This window comes from Phascolarctos cinereus, unplaced genomic scaffold (genome assembly GCF_003287225.1).
Source record: "Phascolarctos cinereus isolate Bilbo 61053 unplaced genomic scaffold, phaCin_HiC Scaffold_3;HRSCAF=262, whole genome shotgun sequence".
Taxonomy (NCBI): Eukaryota; Metazoa; Chordata; class Mammalia; order Diprotodontia; family Phascolarctidae; genus Phascolarctos; species Phascolarctos cinereus.
Window position 1 is genome coordinate 31,796,905 of NW_027555736.1, and position 18,420 is coordinate 31,815,324.

The 18,420-nt window shown below is 45.1% G+C and overlaps 1 protein-coding gene across 1 annotated transcript in view; it reads left to right on the forward strand.

Moving 5' to 3' along the window:
- Nucleotides 1-18,420, forward strand: part of MACROH2A2 (macroH2A.2 histone) — a 60,677-nt gene that overhangs the window by 37,871 nt on the left and 4,386 nt on the right. The window contains exons 3-7 of the mRNA XM_020975208.2: nt 3,731-3,837; nt 7,421-7,618; nt 8,438-8,548; nt 10,923-11,022; nt 13,983-14,072. Of these exons, the coding sequence (XP_020830867.1) occupies nt 3,731-3,837; nt 7,421-7,618; nt 8,438-8,548; nt 10,923-11,022; nt 13,983-14,072 (606 nt within the window). The remainder of the gene's footprint in view (nt 1-3,730; nt 3,838-7,420; nt 7,619-8,437; nt 8,549-10,922; nt 11,023-13,982; nt 14,073-18,420) is intronic.

The following is an 18,420-nucleotide window of genomic DNA, read 5'->3' on the forward strand; positions in this document are numbered from 1 at the left end:
AGTTTCTTACATGTCAAGTCATTTGATCCTCACATATACTGTGAGAGGTAGATGCTATTATTTCCCCATTTTACAGATGAGGACACAGAGGCAGATGGAGGTATGACTTAGGTCACAGGATGATTTCTCTGCATAAAAGTATGAGACATCAGGGTGATAGGGCAGCCAAAGAGCTAATACATCCTCAGGCTTCAGTGACGGAGCCATGGAGCAGTGTCTTTATTTCTGGCCTCCAGATTTTAGGGACAGTATTGGTGAGCTTGGGAGCATCCAGAGGATGGCCTGGCATGGTCAAGGGCTCCGGGTCATGTTGCTTACGAATCTCCCTGAGGGAAAAGAGAACTTGGTACAGCCCTTCAGTGCTAAGTGCAGGGAATAGGAATACGGGGGGGATGACAGTCCTGACCCTCAAGAAGCTTAGACTCTGATGGAGGAAAGGGGAGATGGGGGTCATGGTAGAGAGCACCCTGTCGAGATGTGTCAGCAGGATGGCCTGGAGAGGCACCGAGACACAGCCAGCCTGGGCATCCTTCTTCAAATGGAGCTTCTAGGGCAGCTAGGTGGTACAGTGGATAGAGCACTGACCCTGGAGTCAGGAAGACCTGAGTTCAAATACAGTCCCAGACACTTGACATTTACTAGCTGTGTGACCCTAGGCAAGTCATTTAACCCCATTGCAAAAAAAAAAAAAACTGGGGCAGCTAGGTGGCACAGTGGATAGAGCTCTGGCCTCTGAGCCAGGAGGACCCAAGTTCAAATCCAGTCCCAGACACTTGACACTTACTAGCTGTGTGACCCTGGGCAAGTCACTTAACGCTGATTGCCTCACCAAAAAGGAAAAGAAAAGAAAAGAAAAAGAAAAGAAAAGAAAAGAAATGGAGCATCTGGGAGGAACCAGCCAATCCAGGGGAGAGGCCAAAAGGGTTAGAGGGTACTTCCAGTGCATGCAGTAGAGACATATGCAGTACAATAAGTCCTGAGTTTGGAGTCAGATAACCTCCATTTGATTCCCCGTCCTGCTACAGGAGCACAGGATGAGTCCAAGGCTTCCTAGTCCTTATTTTTAATTTCTTAATCGTTTCGATGGTCTGTTTCAATCATTACATTTTTGCTCCTATGTTAACTCCCCGTTCTTAGTTGGATGCCTTTTTCTTTCACTCTCAGGTTCTGGTTACTCCCAGCTAGGTGGCAAAGTCCCTAAGAGTTCAGGACCTGGAGTTGGTAATACCTGAGTTCAAAACTGGCCTCAGACACTTACCAGCTGTGTGACCCTGGGAAGGTCACTTAACCACTGTCTGCCTCAGTTTCCTCAACTGCCAAATAGAGAAAAGCACCAACTTTCCATGTTATGAGGATCAAATGACTTAACATGTAAATTATTTTGCAAACCTGCCAGTGGTATATAAATGCTAGCTGTCGTCGTTGTTAATAATGATGATCTGAGACTATTTAAGTTCTTGAATCTTGATTTTTTTAAATTGGTTTTAGGGGCTTTTTAATTTGCCTATTTTTTTGTTGTTGTTTTGAGGGGTGGGGTCTTCACCAAGTGATGATTCCTCTCTTTAATTTAGAAAGCATTTTATCTTGGTAATTTTCCCTTTTGGTACCCAATATCATCACTATTACACTGTGCAGTGGTGGAAATGATACTAACTCCTCTGGGCCTTGGTTTCTTCCTCTAAAACATGAGGGGGGTTGACTTATTTTTAAGATGCCTTCCAGCTTGAAACCTTTGAGTAATGCATTGTCACTAATACTGTAGTGTGAATTTCTTTATAAGTTTCTCTCAAGCTTAATATGTCCAAAACAAAACACACTGTCTTTCCCCACAAATCCATCTTCTTCTGAACTTGCCAATTACCATCAAGGTCCTCCCCATCTTTTTAGTCACCCAGGTTTGCAACCTCAACATCTTCCTTGACTTCTTCCTCTCACTCATCCCACATATCCATTCAGCTGCCCAATTTTGTCCTTTCCACATCCACAACATTGCTCACCTACTCTCCTCTTCTCTGCTCACGTAGCAGCTTTGCCCTAGTTCAGCCTGGACCATTGCAACAGCCTCCTACTTGGCCTCTTTGCCTCAAGTCTCTCCTGGCCTCAATCTATCCTCCTCAGAGCTGTCAAAGTGATTTTCCTGAAATGTAGGTTTTACCATGTCCCCTGCCTACCCCCTAAACTCCACTGGTTCCCTATTATGCGTAGGATCAAAGGTAAACTCCTCTGTTTGGTTTCCTCCTCTTTACAAATGGCCCTTCCTATATTTCCAGTGCTTTAACAGATGGCTCCCTTCCATGCTTGTTCTGCAGTACAGCCATTCTGTCCCCCTTTCTCCTCCTTACACAAAAGGCTCTGTCTCCCACCTCTGGGCTTTTCCAATGGCTGTTTCCCATGCCTGCAATGCTCTTCCCCATCACCTCTACCTCTTAATTTCTCTGACCTAACTCAGTTTAAGCACCTCCTCCTCCAGGAGGCCTTTCTAGGCAGTCCTCCAAGATGACCTTTCCTGTACTCTGGACTCATCTTGTACATACCTATTGATATACATTTTGATTCCCTTATTAGAACATAAATTCCTGGAAGTCCTTTTCTGTGTTTCCAGAGCTTACTAAAAACTTGGTAAGCAGGTAATAAATGCTCGTTAATTAATTGACAAAAGGAATCTGGGCTGGGGCTCATGGAAAGGCAGTAGGTAGCCCTGGTTCCAGAAGCAACATCTGATGGCAAAGATTATCAGGAGCCTGAGAAGCATGCTGTAGAGTTAGGGGATAGATTTTATGTAAAGCATTTGCCTTTGCCAAATTAACTTCCAAATTACAGCATAGATGCTGGCCAGAGATGCCCCCTTGCTTGTAGGACCCAGAATCTCCCAGTAGGATGGACCTTGGGGCTGTGCTGGCAGAACAGGCTTGGATGTCCACAAACTCTGGCATGGATTTCAAGTGGCCTTCCCAACCTTTCAGAGCTCACAAGGTCACAGTCCGGTCCATCTCCAATGCTCCTTGACAGAAGGCTTTCTCTCTTTCTCCACCCAGAGGCTTACAATAGCAGTTTTCTAGACCACAGCCAGGCAGAGGAGGGGGAAGGAAAAGGAGGAAGGAGAAAGAAGGGAGGAAGAGCGAGAAGGAGAGAAGGGAGAGAGATAGAGGTGCAGAGAAGAGCGAGGGAGAGGGAGAGAGGAGGGAGAAAGAGAAAGAGAAGGGGACAGAGAAGAGAGAAGATAGTAGGAAGAAGAAAGAGGGAGAAATAGAGGAAAAGTGGGGGAAGAAAGAAAAGAAATAGAGGGAGGAAGGGAGAGAGGAGGGAAAAGAGGGGGGAAAGAGAGGAGGGAAGAGGGAGGGTGGGAAGAAAGAGGCGTGGGGAGACAGAGGAGAGGGGAGGAAGAGAGACTTGCTTTGGCTGTTTACTCCACACTCGTTCTAGTTGAGAAGCCAATCAAAAATCGTTCTCATCCCCTATGCTTAGCGGCCTGGAAGCAGCACTAGATTGCCCGCACGCTCCCCAAAGTGATAAACCAGCGGAGCCCTCCATCCACCCAACATGGTCAGACACCTCCAGAAGCAGGCAGCCCAGCCCTCCCTCATTGGCCAGTCTTCCCCCGAGCACCCTCCCCCAGCTCGGTCTTTGTTCAGCTATCTGCTGCCAGCCCGAGAATGGTCCTCAGGTTCTATGTTCCTGGAGGGCAGCTCTGCCCCTCACGCTTGCTGATCTTGTGTCCTGTACTTTTCAGCTGAGATACTAGAACTGGCCGGAAATGCTGCGCGAGACAACAAAAAGGCCCGGATCGCCCCCAGACACATCCTCCTGGCAGTGGCTAATGATGAGGAGCTAAACCAGGTAGGTCTGCAGCATGAACACACTCGAGAGAGCCACGGCTGCGCTTAACCAAGGGATTCTGCGCATCAGTTGTAGTCTGCAAATTCACCAGTTACATATCTAGATTGAAAACCGAGACAGTAACAAAGAAGGACCCCCCCCCTCCATCCCCCGTCTAGCCTTCCTGATGAAGACAAAAACAAGACCCTTTGGCGCTCCTCCCCCTAATTCCCCTCTTTCTGCTCATGGCACCAGCACCGCCACCACCCCCCAGCCACCCAGCTCCTGTTATTTCACCATTCTGTGGATTTATTCTTTGCCCCATTTGGTGCCATTTTTCTTCACGCACAACTCAGCCCCGGTGACACGCCACAGCCAGCTTCTCTCCATCACCTTCTGGTGACCTGCAGTTTTGATTCATAGCAATAATATGCTAATAATGACAGAATTGTTGTTTTACTGTTTCCCATAAATGCTTTCTTTAGTTACAAATAAAATGTTTTGGCTTGAAATGTTTATATGTTTCTGAGATGCCCTGCATGTTTATCTATAGTTTCTTTGCCTTGATCATTTCAAGGCAATTCATTTTTATAACAGCCAACATTTATATAATGTTCGAAGGTCTGCAAACCGCTTTACATATAGAATCACAGAATGTGAGCATTGGAAGGGTCCCCAGTGGCCGTCTATTCCAAACCCACACATGAAAAGAATCCCCACTACAAAAAGAAGTGCTCGTCCGGCTTATGCTTGATGATCTCCAAAGAGGGGACGCTGGGGGACACCTCCAAGGGTCAGGGAGCCCTTGACATCTCCCCCATCCACCCTCAGTCTTTTCTTCTGCAAGTCAAACATTCCCAGTTCCTTCAATCAGTCCTCATATGTCATAGACTCTAGGTCTTTCACCATCTTGATGACCCATCTCTGGACACTCAGCTTATCAATTAAACTATAGCACCCAGAACTGAACACAGTACCCTAGATGAGGTCAGATGAGTACAGAAGACAGTGGGATAGTCACCTCCCTATTCCTGGAAGTCTGAACCTCTCTAGTCCAAGATAACCTTTGTTTTTTTGTCTATCCCATCAGGCTGCTGGCTCACCTTAAACTTGTGGTCCTCTAAAACCCCCAGTATCTTTTTCATAACATTTGCTGTCTATCCACACCTCCTCAGTCTTATACTTGTGCAGTTAATTTTTATACCCAAGTACAAAAGTTTACATGTATCTCTATTAAATTTCATCTTATTAGATTTCTAATTCTCTAATCCTTTAGATCCTGACTCTGTCACCCACCATATTAGCTATCCCTCCAAGTTCTGTGTCATCTGTCAATCTGATGAACAAGCTATCTGTGCCTTTATCCAAGTCATTGATAAAAATGTTAAATAGCACAAGACCAGTGCAGACCTCTGGGGCACTCCATTGGAGACATCCTGCCATGATGACACTGAACCATTAACAACAACTCACTGAGTCTGGCCATCCAACCAGTTCCAAATCCCTATCTCTCCATCTTCTCTACAAGGATACTGTAGTGCCCCACTACACTGGGGCTTACTCTCCCAGCTTCCACTGACATTGGTAGCCTGGGGGCCCCAGAGGATGGCTAACTACTTCTCCCCTCGAGGTTCTAGGGGTAACCCTGATGGGCTGGATTCAAAACTAGTTTGCTGTTTTATGCAGTAGAACCCTAGTTCTATTAAAGAGGTTCACGAGTCCCCATAGAGTATGCTCCCCACTGGTTATCAAAATTAGCCAACCAGAGTTCATTAACTTTGGAAAGAATCATTTACTAAGGGGATATAATGAGAACAAGTTAGTACAAAATCAGTCCCCCGCAAAGAGTGCAAGATATATTCTCCTTTATGTGTCTGTGTATGTATATACAGATGCGTATATATTCAGTGTCCCAAATGTCTTAGTATAGTTTTAAGCTTTAATAGTTTGGACACATATAGATTCTATATGTGTGTATATATGTATCTTCCTATCTATGTCTATGTATATAAATAGGAGGTACAGACAGAGATAGCATATATGTATATATAGAGATAGATACACAGACACATACAGAACTCCTGAAGAGAGTGGTCTTGAATTTAAAGAGCGCAGGTAGTAAAAAGGTAACTCACCGCTCCTTTTCTCCCTCCGGGGAGCTCTCATGAAGGTCCCTTTGGTGGGTATTGCTCTCTGCTGGACTCTGAGGGTCAGGGCCTCAGTAGAATCTTGAAGCTGCATTTCCTCACTGTATCTCAGCTCTTGCTGCCATCAGCAACTTCTATTCAGTAACATGGCCACTGATGCCGATGGGGAGGCCAGACCTTCCAGTCTTTCAGGGCTCAAAGTCTGACTCCCTCCTCCTCCTCCTACCCCTCCAGTAAAAATGATTCCCTCTCTGGGGCTTGGCTAGAGCTGTTCCTCCACTAGGCTGGCCTGCTATTAGATTGTGGGATTCCACACTAGCCCACTCTGCCCTCCTCATACCCCACAGGGGTGATTCATTCTCTTGCCCCAGCCACAAGCCTTCCCTTACAGCATCCTCTGCTTTCATTCAATGACCCTTGCAAGTCCTTCACTGCTCCCAAAATGATGAAAGACTCAGTTTGTCCATAGTTTACACCTTTGATTGACTGATTGATTCAGTAGGGTTGGCTAAGAATTCCTCACATCTGATTTAGATCTTTGGTTGATTGATTATGTAACTCAATCACAGCTGATATTGAGTGGAGTTGAAGCGTGTGGCACCTGCCAAAGCATTACTAAAATCTAAGTATCCACAACATTCCCATCATCTACCAGTTTAATCACCCCATCAAAAACAGACATAAGTTTAGTCTGGCATGGCCTGTTCTTGATGAAGACAAATTTGCCACCCTCTGATCTTCACAACAAACCTGTGAGATGGTGTTTAATGGGAAGTTTCCTTCTTCAAGTCTTTAATCCAGCAAACTCACCTGTGAACCTCCCTTTTTTATGCAATTGTTTGGCCCAGAATCATTATTTCATTGGCAAAGGGAACTCCCAGTGGGGGAATTCCCCCAGCGGCTGTAGTGTGACTTATCTTTAGTAGCTGCCTAGAGTACTGAGAAGTTGACTTACTTGGAGTCACACACACAGCCAGCAGGTAACAGGGGCAGAACAGGAATCCAGGTCTCCTTAACCTGAGCTCAGCTTTCCATCCACTGGGTCAGATGGCTCTCCTATCACGCTCTTCTCAGAAGGTATCAACCAATCAGTAAACATTTATTAAGTACCTACTATATGTCGGCACTGTGCTAAGTGCCCTGAGTACAAAAAGAGGCAAAAGACAATCTCTGCCCTCAGGGAGCTCACATCTGGAATTCTTTAGCCCTCCCCGGCTCTTAAGGTTCCATCCCCATGTCCTCCTTCCTCCTTTACCTCTGCTTCACATTTTGGTCATGGGCACAGAATGTCTTGGTAACTAAGAAAGCACGGTAACAGTTCAGGGAGTATAGAGACATTTAAATTATCTACGTTGTCATCTCTTTAGAAAGACAGAGCAGAGCATGAGAAACCTCCTAATGAAAGATTCTGAATCGGGAAAGTCTGTCATGCTCTCTCCTGCGCTTTCTCCCGTCAGCTGCTAAAAGGAGTGACCATCGCCAGTGGGGGAGTCCTGCCTCGGATTCATCCCGAGCTGCTGGCCAAAAAGCGAGGGACCAAAGGCAAGTCTGAAACAATCCTTTCCCCTCCCCCCGAGAAGAGAGGGAGGAAATCGACTTCGAGCAAGAAGGGTGGCAAGAAAGCCAAAGCCGCCAAGCCAAGGACATCCAAAAAGGTAAACTGAGAGCACGTGTGGGCAAAGAGGAAAGGTTGAAGGGTGGAGGCCTGGCCAGCCTTCCTAAAAAGCTAATGCATCTTAACACCTTGAAGTTGGAGAAGGTAACAAGGATTTGAATCAAGAAATGTATCAACCTTTAGGTATTGAGAAAGAATGGGACTTAAACCATTAAAACAGCCCTAATTCATAGGCTCTAGAGCTGGAAGGGACTTTAGACATAATCTAGTTCAATTTTCAATTTACAAATAGGGAAACTGAGGCCCAGAGAAGCAAAAGGACAGGCCCAAAGTCATGTACCAAAGCTAAGATTAAAACCTAGGCCTTCTGACTCCAAGCCCAATATGGATTCCCCTCTGCCATGCTGTCCCCAACTCCTGTGAGACAGAAATATGCATGACTGCCTGCCTCAGCCACTGCTGTTTGCCCCTGTGTATAGGAGGGAAAGTACTCAAATGATCTCACAGGCCTTCCCTCCTCCAGAGCCTATAATCCTATGACTATGGCTACCTGACAATCATTATTATTGTGATCTGCAGTGGGAGAGGAAGAAATACATGGGGAGGTGGAATGGGAGGGATCGATGAACTACTTCCACAAGGTCCCTCCCTCTCCTTCTCTCCTTCTCTCCTCTCTCTCTCTCTCTCTCTCTCTCTCTCTCTCTCTCTCTCTCTCTCTCTCTCTCTCTCGGCCTCCTTTGCCTCAATCCAAAATGGAGAGATCACAAGGCCCAACCCCTTTTTGACATCAATGGCATGACTGCACAATGACCATTGGGCTGCTTTCCCATCTGTCTGTCCCTCTGATTTCTGCCAACAGTCCAAAGCAAAGGACAGCGACAAAGAAGGCGCCTCGAACTCGACATCGGAAGATGGCCCTGGGGATGGATTCACCATCCTTTCTTCCAAGAGCCTTGTTCTGGGGCAGAAGGTAATAAAAATAATCCTAGTGTGAGATTGTAAAAACAACTGGACTTTTACAATCTGTTATTCATCAGCAGGTAGGTCTTTCCCACCTCATAAGACGTTAGTACAACTGAGCTGGACTAGGCTGGGATTATGCGTGTTTAGAAATGAAAACTATGGCAATCTCTGTCTTGTAAAAGCCAAAACTAGGTTTGGTTTTAAAGACTAGCACACATATTGGTCAGCCTATGAGCAAAAGTAAAATGTATATCAAGCAGGTAAATAAATCAGTCAGAAGCATGGCTTTCCTAGGAAATCTCCAGACACCTCTATTTCTTTGCCCACACACACACACACACACACACACACACACACACACACACACATAAAAAATGGTCTGCTACAGGTCAGACTTACACTACTTGAGGTAATTAGTTTTGTTTTTGTCTTTTTTTTAAGAAAAGAAAGAAAATAGAAGTATGTTTTATTAAATATCCCTTGTGTTAGACATTAATTATTCAATAGGAATTCAGTCTGCTCTCCTCTGGTCTTTGAAAAGAAAACAAATACATTTTAATCATCTTGGGGAACATGAAAGCTGCACAACCAAATATGCAAATTCATATCTACAAATGTAAGCTGAGAAGGCAGTTTATCTAGCAGGTCAACTGGAGCATGAAATAAGATGCATTCAGAAACTCGCAGTTCATCACTTCTTTGGTAGCAGACTCTCGACATGTGGAAGCTGGAAAGGATTTAGACCGGGCGACGGCCATGGGGATCTGCTAGTCCAACCCACTCATTTATAGATGAGGAGAGAGATTTCCAGAGAGTCACTTGTCAGAGGTGACCCAGCTAATGAGTGACCCCCCCAGGGGCCACCACCACAGGATGCCTCCACGTCCTTCCAGGCAATAGAATCCCCATTCAAAGCAGGGGGATACGGCAGAAAACATCCTAAATGCCCTGAGGGCTCATGCCTAACACCAGCTTCTTTATTGTCTTTGGAAATGAGGGCAAGAGCCATTCTCCCTATCTCAGAGATGTGGAGAGGGAAAGTAGGAAAGGGGAAGAGAGACCACATGGAATCTTCAAGGCTGATGGGAAGCTCCTTTGCTCTCTCCTTTAGTAGGAATTAGGCCACCTTAATAGGAGCTACTGTTTACAAAGTATTTTCCTATAACCACCCAGTGAGGCAGGAGGGACATTATTATTACATTTTGCAAATAGTAGTGGTAGTAGTAAAGTAGTAGTAGTAGTAGTAGTAAGAGGAGGAGGAGGAGGAGGAGTAATCACTGGCATGGAGAGAGAACATCAAGATTTGCAAAGCCCTTTACATTTATTATCTTCTTTGAACCTCACAGTTATCCTGGGGTAGATACTACAGGTATCACTGGGAGCAGCTGGGTAGCATAGTGGCTACAGCACTAGGCTTACAGTCAGGAAGACCTGAGTTGAAATCCAGCCTTAGACACTTGGTAACTATATGAGCCTGGGCAAGTCACTTAGCCTCTGCCTCAGTTCTCTCACCTGTAAAATAGGGATAATAACAAGGTTTTTGTGAAGACCAGATGAGATAATAATTGTAAAATGCTTAACAAAGTGCCTAGCACAGAGTAGGCACTACATAAATATTAGCTATTATTGTTATCATCACCACTTAGAGACAGGGAATTCTTTTTCAATATTGAATCAATTTAGAAACTGACAATTGGAATGGTTAAGTGGCTTGCCCATGGTCACTACTAGGAGGTGTGAGAGCTGGGATTCAAATCTCAAATTCTACTGAGTCCAAGACTCCAACCTTTTATGGAACGAGGGTAGAAAATGATTTCTTCCTAGACACACAGATGAGCTTTACAGCTGTGTAGCCCAAAGAATGAAGTATTAGAAAGGAGCATGGTCAGAACCCAAGAGCCCTAAAGTTCAGTAAAGGAAAGTCATCCGTTGGCTCTGTTGGGCTTTCCCAGTAGCATCTGTGTATCTGGATCAAGAAGGGGTAGGACCAAACTGGAGTTAGGGAGAGAAGTCATGGCTCCTCTTCCAGGAATACTGGCCAGTGGGGTGCTCAACTCAAGATGGTGCTCAGATAGATGTTCTCCTGAAGGTGCTCTCTATGGAAACAGAAACTTTCTTGGAAAGGGGAGGACAGGGGCATCTTTCTTTCCCCTTTTCTGGCATGAGAGATGCATTAGTCATGCTCTCTTGGGTACCAAGGTGAAGCTTGTAACCAATCAGAAAGTAAAAGACCTGAAGAACTCAAAACCAAAGCTTGGTCTATAACCCCAGTCATCGAATCTGTCAGTATGAAGTTTAAATACTGAATAGCTAGGAAATTAACCAAGCCAATTCCATTCTGGTTGAATACCTTCTATATTTTCCCATTTCTCATTCCACAGCTGTCCCTGACACAGAGTGACATCAGCCATATTGGCTCCATGAGAGTAGAAGGCATCGTCCACCCAACAACAGCTGAAATAGACCTCAAGGAAGATATAGGTAAGGCTCTAGTCTCCAGGTGGAGACCAAATGAAGGTTCCTGTTAATGTCATGGAATGGTTGCTGAAATAAATAGTCCCCTTCTCAGAAGGCTAGCTGCTGTGGTTAGCCATTTATAGTATGCATCAATGACCCCACCTAGAGATTATGTGGCAGATACTTTGTCCAGAATTGCTTCACATTGTATCTACAACTTTCAGTTTGTTATGCTCACTACTAACCATTAGATAGCATTTATCTTTATATATTTACAGCAATTATCTCTATGTTTACTCTCTGCATATAATTTCATTTAATGTATCAAATCCAGGGGGCAGCAAGGTGGTACAGTGGATAGAGCACTGGCCCTGAAGTCAGGAGGACTTGAGTTCAAATCCGGCCTCAGACCAAACACTTGACACTTACTAGCTGTGTGACCCTGGACAAGTCACTTAACCTCAACTGCCTAAAATAAAATTTTAATTTAAATTAAAGTATCAAATCCACAAAGTTAAGGATGAATAAAAAGAAATGGACATCAAAAGAATTGTCATGATTATCTTTCATTCATTTGTTCATTTAATAAGCATTTATTAAGCAACTACTATGTGCAAAGTGAGAGCCAGTATCTAATCATGGCTGGAACAGTGGCCTTGGAGTCCAGAAGACTTGGGTTCAAATCCCATCTCTGACACATACTGGCTGGGTAGCTATAGGCCAGTTACTTCAACGCTCATGTCTAAAGTGCTAGCATTTGAAAAGTGCTTTCTTCACAATTTTATGGTGGCCCACTGGATAGAGCTCCAGATCTGGAGTCAGGAAGTCCTGAGTTCAAATCCAGCTTCAGATACTTACTATCTATATGTTCCTGGGCAAGTCACTTCACCCTGTTTGCCTCAGTTTCCTCATCTATAAAGTGGGCTGGAGAAGGAAATGGCAAACCACTCCAGTGTCTTTGCCATGAAAACCCCAAATGGGGTCACAAAGCATCAGGCACAACTGAAACAACTTAACAACGACAACAACAAATAGTATAGGTATCATTAACCTGATCTTGCAGATGAGGAAACTGACACTCAGAGAGTTTAAGTGGCTTACCAGGGCTAAGCTAGGAAGCACTGGAGCTGGGAACCGAACACAGATCTCTTGACTTCAAATCTGGAGCTCTTGTGGGGTCACTTGGAAAAAGCAAAACCTGTTTCGGAATCATGGCTTAATTTGAAATGGCAATCAATTAATAGTTGTGAAAATAAGCAATTTTCCTAATGTGGCAGAAATTACAATAATATATGAAGTGCCAGCCTCAGCCATGTTGTTCATTTACACGGTTAAATCAACCTACAGGAGGTGTTATTGTAACCGTCAGTGTATAAGGGACTATTACAGGTTAATGATGGAGCACAGAAGCATTAAAAGTTTCAGAGCAAGAAGGGCCTTTTAGAAAGCATGTGGTCCAGGGATTCTTAACCTGGGGTCCACAGACCTGCTGAGGGATCATCCACCCCTGGATACATTTCAGGGGGTCCATGAACTTGAATGGGGAAAAAAATACATCTTTATTTTCACCAACTTCTCATTGAAATTTAGCATTTCCTTCGATTATTTAGAAACATCATAATGATGATAGCTAGCATTTCTATAGTCACTGTGCTAAATGATATACAAATACTATCTTATTTAGTGCTCATAAACTCCACGAGAGGTAGGTGTTCTTATTATCCCTCTTTTACAGTTGAGGAAACTGATGCAAACAGAGGAAGTGACTGGTGCAAGGTCACACAGCTAGCAAGTGTTTAAGTCCAGTCTTCCTGACTCCAGGTCCATCACTCTATTCTGATTCTGATCGACGTGATTCCAAGAAGGTCAAGGTTAAGAAACTCTGGTCTAAACCAGCCTTCTCAGATCGTCAGTGAGAAACAAGAGTTTAGAGAGTAAATGACTTGGCTTGTCACAGAACTAGCAACTTTTGTCTGTGTCCGTTGAAAACGACAGGAATTGAGCCTGAAATGTAATTTTAGGCTGATTGAATTCTGAATTCAATTCATGAATTCTGAACTTAAGGTTGATACTAAGAAAAAGTGCTTGAGTAAAGGGCGTTATTAAACCCCTCCAAATAGGACCCCCCTGTCTGGGATAACTTAGTTTGGTGGTAGAGTGTAGACAAAATGGCCTGCTAAAATGAACAATTCTTGGGGTAGCTAGGTGATGTAGTGGATAGAGCACCGGCCCTGGATTCAGGAGGACCTGAGTTCAAATCCGGCCTCAGACACATAACACTTATTAGCCATGTGACCCTGGGCAAGTCACTTAACCCCATTGCCTAGCAAAAAAAAATTAAATTAAATTAAATTAACAATTCTTATCTGCTCCAAAGTCCCTCAAACACTCTCATTAATGAACTTTGGCTTGGGAGTGAGAGAGCGTAGACTCCAATTCCAAACTGTTACTGATGACTTTTGGGCAAGTCCCCTCTCAGGGTCTTATTTCCCTCCCCTGTAGAGTGTGAGGGTTGAATTCGAGCATCTCCAAGACCCCTCCAGCTCCAAATCCAACTACAAAGATGTCATTCATAAAGTATCACCTGCTTTTTGGCCAGTCGATCAAATCAGTAAACGTTTGTTAATTGCCTACAATGCACCAGGCACTATGCTAAGTCCTGGAGATATAAAGTCTAAAAATCACCTAAGAGATGTGTAGAGAACTGGATATATACAGGATAAATATGTGTCACGCAGAGTACTGCCATCCATGTGTTTTTCTGCCAGTCCCATGACTGCCCACTGTTAGACTGCCTCGCCCCCTGCAGCTTGCTGACCCTTCACACAATGAGCAGGGCTAGGCTGAGATTCCCGTGTGCCTACCTGAAGTTCCAAGGCTGGTTTTCTGTCGTTGTTGGAAGAAATGTTGGTTTGTTTCTCCTTTCTTCTTCCACTGTGTTTTCAGGAAGGAGCCAAAGGATTTTTCCCTTTTCTCCTTTGTAGGTAAAGCTTTGGAAAAAGCTGGTGGGAAAGAATTCCTGGAGACTGTCAAGGAACTGCGCAAATCCCAAGGACCCTTGGAGGTGGCTGAAGGTAAAAACTCGACCAGTCCCCAAACACGTGCACAGTAGGGTGATTTGCCAGGGTGGGGACCCTGCCCACCAAGCATGGAGACAACATGCCAGAAATCCTTCTCCTTCTCAGTTCAACCAAATCCATGTGGACTGTTCTCGAGGGCACTTTTGTGTTAGGGAATGACCATGTGGCAGAGCCTGGGTTGTCACCAGTTGGTGTGACTGGCAGCCCCTTGCCTCACTGCTGTCTGAGGATCTCCGTTTTTGGCTTCCCTAGCCCCCCATGATTCTCCCTCCATTTCGGGGACGCAGTTGACTCAAAAGTCTCTGTCACATGAGAGGCAGTGCATTCTGATGAAAAGAACCCTGGATTTAGAGCTGGGGGTCTAGGTTTGAACCCCAGCCCTGCTAGCTCCATCTGTGACTTTGGGCAAGGCAGGTCACCCCTCCTAGCCTGTTTCTCCCTTCTGACTCTGCTTCTAGGGGCCTGCATTTAATTTATAAAATAAGCCCTGAAGGCTACCTGTCTTTATGGAACCCAAAGCCCTAATCCGCTTAGTGGGTCAGGCCCACCTGATTGGGATTGTTACTCAGTAAGTAAGGATTTATCAAATACCTACTATATGCCAGGCTATGATAATCGCTGGCCACACAAAGAAAGGCCAAAAATGCCCAGTTCCTGCTCTCAAGGAGCTAGCTCGCAGTCTAATGGCACAGTCCCACATCAGGTTAGAAGGTAGTCACGTGGGTCAGATGAATTGCATTCAGATAAGGGAAGGGTCTGGGGCCACCTGGCAAAATGCTGGTTGTGGGGTCCAACTCCAGAACCCATGTGCCTGGCCACATTCTCCCCAGAAGAACTCGAAGTTATTGTGATCACTCTCTTTTCCATAGTCAGGACCGCATAAGAAGCTAAATTCTGTTCATCAACCTTAACTCATATTTCTAGGACACTGTTAACAAAGCATTCTTCTCACAACTATGCTGGGGTATGTAGCATATTGGAGCCATTTTACAGATAAGGACATTGAGGAGTGAAGGTGTGAAATGTCCATGGTCCCCTCCCACAAGCTATTAAGTGTTGAGCAGAGGGAAAGTCCCCTGATTCTTTCTACTATATCACACTGCCTTTCAGGGATTGGGCTGACACATTTGTGTTGTCAGATGTGTGGCAGAAGAGTGCTGACTCAGAGCCAGAAATAATAACAACAATAATAATAATAACAACAATAAACAATACTTTATATGACGCTTACTATGTGCCTGGCACTGTGCTGACTACTTTACAAATATTTCATTTGATCCTCACAGTAACCCTGGGAGGTAGGTGCCATTATTATCCTCATTTTACAGATGAGGAAATTGAGTCAAACAGAAGTTAAATGACTTGCCCAGGGTCACACAGCTGGTAGGTGTCTGAGGCTAGAATTGAACTCAGGTCTTCCTGACTACTGGGCAGGTGCTCTATCCACTGCAGCGCCACCTAGTGGCACGATACAGATTGATGTCAGAATACTGCCAACTCAGCCATTTTCCTAACGTCCTGCTGTGATCATGTCACTTAATTCTTTAAATTATAGTAATACATGACATTAATACTGTAAGGTATGCAAAGTACATTCATTGCCCCCTTTAAGCCCCTTAACAAAGACCCTATCAGGTCAGTACCACAAGTGTCTTGTTAGCCCCATTTTACAGATGAGGAAACACGACTCAAAAAATAATTGAGTCACTTATCTATGGTCATTTAATCAGCAAGCGTTCATAAAGTACCTACTATGTGCCAGGTGTTTTGCTTGGCACTGAGAACACAAAGATAGAAATGAAATAGTTCCTCCCCTCAAGGGGCTTATAGTCCAGCCAGGAGAGACGACACGCACCTAAGTATCTACAGACTACTGTAGAGGCTGGGAAATCAGGGAAGGCCTCATGCACAAGGTAGTAACTGAGCTGAACCTTGAAGGAAACTGAGTATTCCAAGATACAGAGGTAAGGAAGAAAAGCATTCCAGGCGCAGGGGAGGGGCGCAGCCAATACAAAAGCATGCATGAGAGATGGAGTTCTATGAACAAGGAACAGTCAGGAAGGAAGTCATATTAGAAGGCTGGAGAGGTAGGTTAGGACCAGGTGATAAAGGGCTTTAAAAGCCTAACAGAAGAATTTATATTTGGCTCTAGTTTATTGAACAGGGAAGTGACCCGTGCTTTAAGAAAATCACTTTGGCAGCTGAGTGGAGTATGGCGTGGAGTGAAGACATTCTCCCTGTCTACAATTAGCAATATTATATTTTTTTTTTAGGTAATTGGGGTTAAGTGACTTGCCCAGCTAGGAAGTGTTATGTGTCTGAGGTTGGATTTGAACTCAGGTCCTCCTGACTCCAAGGCCAGAGCTTTATCCTTTGCGCCACCTAGTTGCCCCAATACCACCAGCAGAAGATTTGATATGCATGCTGCCTCTGCCTTCCCCTGAGTCACTGGGACCCTCCCTGGATCAGGGTCTGCCTCCCCTGCTATCCTCACCGACCTGGGCAGCTTGGTGGGGCAGCGGATAGAGTTCAGAGCCTGAAGTCAGCAAGTTTGAATCCTGCCACAGACATTTATTAACTTCATGACCCTAGACAAGTCACCTAGCCTGTCTTTGCCTCAGTTTCCTCATCACAATAATGAGCATTTATGGAGGGCTTTTTAAGGTTTCCAAAGTGACATATCTTACTTATCATAGGGATGATAATAATACGACCCTATGAGGGTTGAGCAGAGTAGGAAATGGTACTGTTATCTTCATTTTACAAATGAGGAAACTGAGGCTGGGGGAGATTAGGTGCTTGTCCAGAGTTACAAACAAACATGAGAGACAGGGGAGCTGGGAGAGAAAACCAGTTCGGGGATAAGGATGGACACGTTCAGCTCTGAACGTGCAGAGATTGTGGCTCTAGGGGCAGCCCTTGCAGGCAGGGCTGGTGGTGTGGACTTAGTGGTCATCAGCATAGTGATGTCTGTGGAAAACCACGAGAATGAATCAACTCTGAGGGGAGTGTCAGGAGAGAAGCCATGGGCTAAGGACTGAATCCTGGGGCACCTGACACAAGGAAGATGAACCAGGTGTGAAACAGACTAAAAGATGCTACAAAATATTTGGAAAACTAGGATAATGGCGTGTCATGGAATCCAGTTAAATGGAATTCAACAAACATTTGTTGAGTGTCTATTGTATACAAGGGATATAGAATAGAGAGGAATAGAGAGGTTGGGTCACATTACTCTTCTGCTAGAAAATCTTCAGTGGCTCCCAAAGTACAGATTCTCTTGAGGGGCGTTCAAGGCCGCTGGCAAGCTGGTGCCACCATACCTGTCCATGCCTATCTCATACTCTCCTGGACTCTCTCCCGCCCACAAATGGCTGGAAAAGCTTCCCTTTCTTCTTTTGATGAAGAGCCCCTACTGAACTGTAAGCTTCCTAAGGGTGTGGACCAGCTTGGCTTCTTAGCCAAACTTGGTGACACCCCATGCCTAGAGACACATTAAGCCTATAAGAAATGCCGGGCAGGGGAGGATGCAGACATGGGGGCAGGGCAGGAGTACGCTGTCCAACAGAGAGTAAAATGTGTGTTTGTGATCCAGAATGGGTGAGGCACAAAAGCATCTTGGAGGAGATGATGGCACTGGAGAGGATCCCAACAGGACCCATCATCCCTCTGTGTAGACCTAGCCCTGATGCCACGGGGTGCAAGTCATGGGGCATCACTAGGTTACTTCTCAATCTGAAGTCTCCAGCTTCCTCCAAAGTCAGTATACATAAATACAGAGGAGAGGGGGACAACTGGAAATTAGAAAGCAAATTTTGGTATCCAAATTGAAACTCCCCCTTTCTTTCAGAAGTTAGCTTTTGAGATCCTAAGACAGTGTAGAACACTTCAGGTGCGGTGCCCTGGGCCTGGAGTTAGGAAGGTGTGAGTTGAAATCCAGCCTCAGACACTCACCATCTGTGTGACCCTGAGCAAGTCATGTAACCTCTGCTTGCCTGTTTCCTCAACTGTAAAATGGGTATAATAGTAGCACCTACCTGCCAGGGCTGTTGCAAGGATCAAATGAGATAATATTTGCAAAGTGCTTAAAAGGCACAGTGCCTCACACCCAGTAGGTGCTATATAAATGCTTATCTGCCCCCCTTCAGGGTACCTCCTTCGAGTGGTATCCACAACACACCCTCCACATCAGAATGGCAGAGGCCTCCTGACCTTTGTTGACATGGGAATCCTTGTTCCCATACGTCCTGTGCTCCAGCCTATGCCTTTATGAGGTTAGAGACTTAGCACGCCCAGCTTTCACCTGGAAGGTTCTCAGTGGTTTCATGTGAACAAGACCAGA